Source organism: Alligator sinensis, unplaced genomic scaffold (genome assembly GCF_000455745.1).
Source record: "Alligator sinensis unplaced genomic scaffold, ASM45574v1 scaffold1073_1, whole genome shotgun sequence".
Lineage (NCBI taxonomy): Eukaryota > Metazoa > Chordata > Crocodylia > Alligatoridae > Alligator > Alligator sinensis.
The window spans coordinates 749,052-758,287 of NW_005842539.1; the positions used below are offsets into that span (position 1 = coordinate 749,052).

Here is a 9,236-nt window from a genome sequence, read left to right on the forward strand (position 1 = left end):
TATATATATAAAATTGCATGTAAATTAATGGCTTTGAGTTTTGAACCAAAGCTTCCAGATATTTTTTTCTCTTGCTTTGCAACATGACAGACACATTCTACAAATGTGCCAGCAAGGAAAAGAACTGTACATGTATACTGATTTTAACCTAACATTTTCAAAACTGTTTTAAATGCTTGATTAAACATTTAAGCTCTCAGATGTGCTCTTGTATCACATAGTAAACACATAATATGGAAACGTGACTACTTGGAAATACTCGTTTTAGAAACTTACCACTCTGTGTATGCATATGCTGCTCTATATTCATTCAACTGCTAGTACTTGAGCTCCTGGTAACTCAAGAAATATATGGAAGCAGCTTATTTTGATAGTTACTTGTAAATGAATAAATGTAGTTAATAAATAGGAAAAAGTGTTATGGCTACACAACTCCATTGCCATTAGAAAGATTATAGTCAGTTTTCTATACTAGGGACTCCACAACAAAGCCAGCATTTTCCAACAGTTATTAACTTATGTGCCAGCGCTGTATTCCTTAACACAATATTTAGAGAGTTCCTGGCCCAAATTGCTCACAATTTAATCAAGGCAGACGTAGAGGGAACAGGTGGGATGGAAAGCAAAATCTAAGTGGGAAAGACTAGGCTTATTTATTGACTCATTTAAATATTATGAGGTTTATTTTTGTTTGTTTTTACTATTATTAGGTGATTTCTTAAGGGACTTATGGTAGAAATGTAAGCCTTTTGGAATGATAGCAAATGAAGAATGAGTGGATGATGAGCAAGCTGGAATAAAGCTAAAATTCTTGTATTATGTCTTGGGTGTCTCTTTGTTGTAACTGAATAAATTGATATCAGTAAGTATTGTTGAGATATAAAGTGAGAAATAAAAATGTTCTCATCTGTATGGTCAGATTTTTTTTCCGTGTAACTAAATGCACAGTGTTATGTACATAGGAATGAAGGACTGGAATGTGCCCCAAACCCATGTTAGGGTTCATTTAAATCTGTTTAATGAGGGGGGACCAATAGAGAGAGAGAATCATCTGATCTGTGCCAGATTTGTTACACAAAACTATATCCAGTCTTACCAAAAAGGGCTTTGAACAGGAAATAAAGTGGTGTATGCCATGAAGCCTTTGCAGGTTGTATATTTGAATATCTGTGGACCAGCATTATAGCAGGCCTTAATTTAAAGCCATATAGTTAAAAAAAAAAAAAGAGGAAAACAAGTCTTTATTGAACATTACAAAATGATCTTCTTTTTCAGGGTGCTCCTAAACCAATCGCCATTGAGCCTTGTTCAGGAAACAAAGCAGCGGTCCTTACTGTATTTTTATGTCTGCCAAGAGGATCGTCAGGAGTCCCACCCCCTGGGCAGTCAGGTAAGACGCACACAGGTAATCGCTGAGGCTTTGATCCTGAAAGCTGTCTCCATTGCCCCACACACCCATTTAGAAACATAGGTTCTGCTGGGACAAGCCACGTCTCAGTATGATGGCCAAGGACAATTTAATATACTACCCGATGAATTTTCTTTTCAATTTAATCTGACATCTCAGATAAAATTTATATTTTATAATAATGATTATTCTTCATTCCACACTGTGCATGGTAGCTTCTTTTCAAGTTGCTTTGGACAGCCCTTACGCTAGACAATCCATGAGTTTTTGCTTTGTATTTTCAGTAAGGAATGTCAACCCCTTTCAATTAAAATACTGTGTTAGCGTTTCACAGAATGCCAGCCAAATAAATGCTAGAAGTGTATGAGTATGTATACCAACTTCATTAAGGAGATGTTCATTTGGAAATCATCCCAGTCCATTTTAAAACAGCATTTCTATTATCAGGGAGTATTTCCCATAGTAGTCCATTTCATTTGATTTGTGCCAGTGTTGCACAAAAATATATCCAGTCTTACAAAAAAGGGGGTTTAAACAGGAAATAACTAGGTATATGCGTATTGTGCATATTGGATGTCTTATATTAAAAAATGTCAGAAGAGATCATAGAATAATCTGGGGCCATTCAGGTGATGTAGATTACTGCAAGAGTCACTGCAAGGCAAAGGAAATGCAGTTTTAATATTTACTGGGATGATTTCCAAAATGAGCACCTCTGTAATGAAAAGTAAACTGATACAGTATGTACCCATATACTCCTGTCCACAAAAAAGCACAGTTTAAGGATAATGTGTACTCTCAAGAGCCAAAATCATATCCTCTTAACCTTCAAACATCTATTTATGAAATTAAAAAAATATTGAATAATGATGCTGACTGCAGAATTAGTTGCCTACTGTCATTTTGCTCCTTTTTTGTGTTGGGTACTGATGTATTTAAGTTAGATGATTTGTGAGAGGGGGAAGTTGTGTTTTTTTGGGAGGAGGAAGGTTAGGTATTGGAAGGAGGATGATTTGGGACATCATTTTGGGGAGTACCACACAACACAAGCAATACTTTTGAAACCAGAGGTTTAGTTTTTTCTAGGGGCTTTTAATTTTTGCTTTTAGTTTGTTCATATTTCTACGTTTTCTTACCCATGAGGTTTGTCTACGGTAAAAATTGCAATGAATAAGTTAATTTTAAGTCACTTGTCTTCTCTGTTTACAATTTTAAATCACATGCACTATGCTGGATTGTCATTGCTGCGGTCAAAAAGAGAACAAGATTTCCATAACAGGACGTAAATGCAAAAGAGTGGATGTGTGCCTTTCTCGAAATTTGTCTTTACACATTTTGTGGCACATGGCTTTCATATTTTCACAGGTGAAAAATAGCACTGTCACTTTCTAGTTTGCTGTATTTTATTATTTTGCCTTCTACTAGCTTCCCAGGCAGATATTTCAACCATATTCCTTTGTTTATTACTGGGATCTTTTGTCAGCCTTTTAATGTTTATAAATCTGTGAAATTTTTAAAACCCTTCAGCAGCTTTCATTTTATTCAGGGTCAAAAGCAAGCAAAAATGCTTAATGGTCGCAACTGTGCTGATTCATCCATTAGATTATATTGCTATAATCTTTTTTTCTTAAGTGCACTGAATTTTGGTACTTGTGGCCTGCTATCACTGTACGTAGTCATGCATGGTCTAGGCAGAAGCTATTATGCAAGTTTCTTGGCATACCGGTAGCTCTGCTAATTCACTTCATTCCTGTCCTGCAGCCCTACCTGCTGTTTCATTCCAGGGCTTCCTGGGAGCAGACACTGCCAACTGTGCCAAGCTACTTGAAATTATATGGGAGCTTTGCGCTGCAGACATATGTTTGCTGTGCAGCCTGTTTCCCTTATGACCTATGCTAGGTTAAAACAAAGATGTTTAGGTTGAGGGAAATAGTGTGTTCAGCAATTAAAGGATGCCAAATAATCTTAGACCACCACTTCACTTTCATATAGCTGCCCCAGGGCTCATTACAATCATTTTAGGGTAAAACTGGCATGGACGCAAATGCATTTTTTAAATGGTAAAATATGTCAGTGATGTTGGTTCTCATTTCTCAGTGGAAGAACCTGGATTTTATTACTTACGAACAAGTGGCTATAAAATTTAGAAACGGAATAAATACATTTTCATTAATCTGGGGTCCTGATTCTGCTTGCAGACACTCAAGCAAAGCTCTCATTGAAGTCAATGAAGTTGTATAGTTTTCTCTGCTGTCTCTTGACAAAACTTTTCCAGTAAAGGGTTCTTTTTGAATGACTGAGTGCAAATACAATAAGGTTCCTATAGTGGAGATTATCAGTGTTCTCACCCCCACTGCTAACGAGCAAACTATCAGAAAGATCACATAACTGCTTTAAGCTTAACCCAAAGATTTTCAAATCTTTTTGGAGGCACAGTGACTTCCAGCTGAAAGTTAAGCCGACCCCATTTCTTGGTGGAAACGCCATGAACCTCATCAGAGCCACCTTTCACACAGCATTGTGCTAAATTATGCACTGTTTTTATGACGGTACAAATAATGGCTAGATTGTAACAACTGAACTCCTTTTTGATTATGGCCAAGGTCTGGAACAGGCTCTCAAGGGAGGTGGTGCTCTCCCCTACCCTGGGGGTCTTCAAGAGGAGGTTAGATAAGCATCTAGCTGGGGTCATCTAGACCCAGCACTCTATTGAGGTCCCTTCCAACCCTAACATCTATGAATCTATGAAGTTGGGCTGGGTTAATAGATTCAAAGGAAACACATGTAAAAAGTGGCTGCACTGGAGGCAGAGAATGTATTAATTAAGGCTCATTTTGGAAAAGAAGCCTTTTTCAGTGAAAGAAGACTTGCAAGTCCGTTAATCTTACTAGAAACTTTGTTAAAAGCCAAAGGAGTACTGATGATTACTATCGGTAGCCCTTAAATTTTCTTCAAGCTGTAAGGTTGGAACAAGATCCAAACAGCTTATTGGCAATTATTTTAAATAACTGCTAATGTAAAAAAAAAATGTACCCTGGATGTCAGAAAAAATGAGACCCAAGTCACCAGTGAGAGATCACAATGAGAAGTAGATTAAGGGTGATTTGTTGTGATAGAAAATAATTGCTTGGTCCCAGATTTACTATACAGATTACAGCCCACCTTTTCTTACCTCCGCTATTGTGTCTCCTCAGCTGTTTTGGAGTATTGCATTAATATTAATATTCAGAGGTTCAGAAAAATAGCTGCTCTTTGTAGAATGCGTATGTACAATATTTCAGACAAATGGCTTGTTCTAGCACGCTGGACAGATTATAATATATAAGGCACATATGTGTCTTCACATTTTATAATACATTGGAGGCTGGAGATATTGTTGTAGTGATCTTATACTTTTAAATAACTTAAACTCTCCATTATATCAAAGATGATCTATAGCTATATCCAGTGTTTTAGGGGAAAAAAACCTAAATGACACATCACTGTGGGCAGTACACAAAACAACCTAGACAATGGGGATATAAGAGGCACAAAAAGATCATTCATAAATTACCTAAAAAAAAGGAACAGGATGCCAAAGACATATCAGCACCTGAAAGACTAAGACCAATTCAGGGTTTCCCTGTACAGCTCTGGTAATATGTTGAACTGAGAGAATCTGATCATGAACTACATGCAATAGCAAAGAGCTGAGGGACTGGACTTGGGGAAGATTAAGAAATGGACAGCAAATTCAGAGCAGGAGACTAAAATGCCCTGGATCAAACGCCTGATAATGGGGTGAAAAGCCATGAGAGTGAAGAGTAGAAGAGAGGAGCCAAGGAGAATGGCCGTCGTACAGGGAGGCAGGCCTGGGGACGAGTCAGAACTGGGAAAGGGGCAGGTTAGGGTGGAAGAAACAGAAAGCTTTGAGAGAACGGAAAAAACAAGACAGCAGCCCACTGAGTCACTCTCATTTGGAGCCTAGGAGGAAAGTTTTCTGAGTCTTTCCCTTGCTCTATGATGAGCAAATATGTGTGAATGTCACTGGCAAAGTGTGTCTCGTTTTTCTCACACACTGCTATACTTGTAGAGGATAGCAATCTTCTTGCTGCTGGTTTCACCATAAGGCAGAAAGCCGTTTGTCAGTTTAAAGGTTATAAATGTGCTGATTTTGTGGGTGTTATCATGGCACAGGATTACATTTCAGGAGGTAAGGGAGGAGATGTTGGGGAAAGGTCGGGGTGGGGGAGTTGTCGTTGTTGGGTTCTTTTTCATGAAACCAGGAAATTACACCCAAGAAACATAGTGTTAGAGCCCGACTCCGTGCAGCACCCAATAACTAGGGAGAAGATGATCCAATTGCTCATGGATCCAGTTACTCATTAGCCAGAGCAAGCAGGGAGCAAACAGCAGCACACATTGCTTGCAACAGCTTTATTCAGGATGGAGACAGCTTCGGGCCAGGTGCTTCACAGACACACAGCCCAGGAACCAGGGGACCTGCAGTGAACATGAGTTGTTTTCACATTTTATACACCTTGGTTCATACTCATTAACATTCACTCCACCTTCATCCCTCCTTTGTTCCGCCCGTTTCTCCTCCCAAGCTCCACCTCTGGTTACAGTTTAATTCGTTAGCATGGAATTGCCTATGCATTTCATTCATTTACATGCCTCTCTGCTAAGAGCGCATGCGTAAGGCCATGAACCTGGCTTCTCCCGATCACTTGCTGGTTCTTTCTGGTTTCTTGGTGACTCCTTCATCTCCAAGGTCTTGCTTCTGCTTTATCTCCTGACGATAGCTGGTGGGCTGCATCTTGTTCTTCTTACACTATATATCCTACACACTACCCCACTGTTAGGAAACTGCTTGCCTAAGCATTTGTAATGTTACTTTTAATATATCATTTTGCCTTGTGACCAGCAGCTTTTGCTGAGACACAGATGAAAGCCTTTATTCAGCTGCAAATCCAGTGCTCCCCAAGATCCAAATACTGTCACCCTAACCCATAGCAAGATTGCAGTCAAGCCCTCAAAAATTTGGAAGTGCTGGAATTTAGTTGGACTATGCAGCTTACATTTGGTTCCTTTATGCAAACACATTATGATTTTTTTTTTAAATTACAAGATCCAATGCTATTCTTTTCACAGGTTTCATGCCTCATTCAGCTCACAGAATGAACCTAGTTTGGGGATGACTTGAGCAGAGTGCTGAAAAAGACTCTTGATTTTAGGACCTCTGCTGCATTTGCATATGTTGGACCACATGTACTGAATGAGGCAGGGGCTGGCAGAAAGAAAGAAGGTGCATTGCTGGGCCAAGCAGTTGAATGCTGTGCTAGGGAATTAGATTCTTTCTCTCTTTCTCTGCCTCTGTAATAGAGTTCCCTTGCAATGCTTGTCAAGTCACTTAAACCAAACTTTTCACTCACTGTCCATCCTGCAAATCAAGACAGCATTCCAGTGGAAAAATAGTATGTTAACTTGTAGCTGAAGACTGTATCATAATGCCAAAGTGTAATATAACAATACATTCAATGTTAACACTAATGCCGCATAAAAGACAAACATACCAGAACCATGTTTGGTAAAAGAACCTTTTCAGGCTAGAATCAAGCAAGAAATAAAGCCTGTTTTTAATTACAAATCCCCAATAAAATATAGTTTTAACTGTGGAAGGTCTGGAAACAACTGAGTTTTGAAATCCCACGGGTAACGTTTTTATTACTGTAGACAGTGCTTTTCCAAATAAGCAGATTTCTCCAGCATTGCTACCTGAAAGTGACTCTGATTATCCTTGAATCGAAAATGGAATTTCATATACCGGTAACTGTGGCCACATTGACTATGGCATTCAATCCTATTTAATCAACAAGCTACAGTAGGATCATAGAATCAATAAAATTACCGTGCCATCTGCCTTCCTCTTACTCACCATCATAATGAAAAATGAGTCATTAAGTGTTCTACAAGACAATTAGCTCTGGATAGGGGTTTCTGTAACAAGGAATTCTTGGTTTTATTTCTGTATTTTTACTGATAAGCAACACTCCTGTTCTACTGTAATCACACACCACATTAAAATATGATAACTGTGGGTCGTATAGCATATTAAACGCTATCATACGAAAATAAGTTTGGTTCTTGGAAGCAAAAATACAGATTAATATTTTATAATTATCAGGAAAATATATCCTGGCAGTGACATGCAAGCACACGAATCCATATAACATTGTTCTTGCCTGAAAATTTACTAGTTTCAATATATGTAAAGAAAATACTGTAAATGTATCACAATTACAGTATGGGATAAAGAACACTTTCCTGTGTGAAGTATTAGTAAGTGCTGTTGATAGGCACTGCAGAGAACAGAGGCTGTAATACATGGGTATCTTTGGGCTGCATCTATCACAGACTGTCTCTCGAGGTGAAAGGTATTTATAACAGCAGAATAGATTGTAAGAGAACTGAAAAGCCCATGGCAAATGAATGCAAAAGAAAGCATCTTGCAACCAAAATGGAACAAGACAGTATGATACATAGACTAGCAAGTCATTAAGGGCTTGAGCATACACTGTGCAGGTGCCAAGTTTCACGTATAAGCATAAGGGAAAAGAGGGAAAGCAGCAGGAGCACAGCTGAATCTGAACCTGTGTTAAGGACAAGGCTGCTGTGTGACCACCCAGATACTCTGTAGTAGAAGTGAGACTGAAGTGGGGAGTACATAATTCATAGCCTCATTTATACACTGTCGCAAGGCCAAAGCGCCCTGAGCTGGCCACAGCTGATATTCTTGTAGTACTCCTGTAACATCAGGGTGAGGTTCTCCCTGAAAAGCCGCTAATGGAAAATTGCCAGCAGGTTGGGAAAGAAAGTTTATTTTGTGAGTAGTCATTTTACTGCATTGTTCTAATTATAGGTCAATCTTTTTCCCCTCCGAATTAAGAGTAATAATCGCATTTGACTTATACATAGGCTAAATCTATATTCCGAACAAGAAGGTATGGTTGTATGGAGCAGATAACTGCATGGCACCCCTGCACGCAGCAAGTTGGTGAGCTGCAGGGAAAGGCTTCAATGGCCATCCAATGGTTCCTGGACATGAGATGGGTTGAGCCCACAGTGCACTTTGCATGGCCACTCAGGCCATATACAGACATTGTTTCTCCTGAGCGAGTCACTGTTTTCCCAGGAGAAACCACAAACATGTACAAACGTTCAGGGTATTTCTCCCAGAGCCAAAATAGCTGCTCCAGGAGAAAAATAACCTATGAACGTCCAGGGTTAAATCATTCCCAGGAGAGTTTATCCAGAGAGACTGAATGTACATCCATGTTCATTTCCGAGAGAAGCCATAGCAGAGACCCCCAGCCTCCAAGGGTGCTTTGCTTCCACCTCCCCCTTTTATCCCCCCCCCCGGCCACTTGCTGGACTCTGCTGCTCCAGCTGAGCAGGCAGAAGAACATGCCTCTTTCCCAATCCTCCCATTGTGCTGTAGGCAGACATAGACTGACCCTGAGCAGTTTGAGTCAATCAGGGCTGCCATCCATCTCTGAGCAGACTGAGGGAGTCTTCAAAGCACACCGAGAAGTGTGCACGAGGGCCCTTGGCAGTGAAGCATCAGCACTGCAAGCTCTTTGTTCTTCAGGTGCTCTGCATTCAAATGTCTGTTCAAGCATCTCTCGGTAAGTTTTTCTACCAGGAGAATAAACCTGGGAGAATCCTCCCTAGCAACTTGAACACATGTATGCAGCATGACACTTCATCAGCGATAGGCAGTTTGCCCTCTTTGGCTCCAGAGACATCTATGACTGAAAGTGAATCTTGTATATAGTAATCAAAAGAA

The 9,236-nt window shown here is 39.7% G+C and overlaps 1 protein-coding gene across 1 annotated transcript in view; it reads left to right on the forward strand.

Moving 5' to 3' along the window:
• Positions 1 to 9,236, forward strand: part of ATRNL1 (attractin like 1) — a gene marked incomplete at its 5' end in the record, with an annotated part of 851,278 nt that overhangs the window by 746,980 nt on the left and 95,062 nt on the right. The window contains one exon of the mRNA XM_006031896.2: positions 1,276 to 1,390. Within this exon, the coding sequence (XP_006031958.2) occupies positions 1,276 to 1,390 (115 nt within the window). The remainder of the gene's footprint in view (positions 1 to 1,275; positions 1,391 to 9,236) is intronic.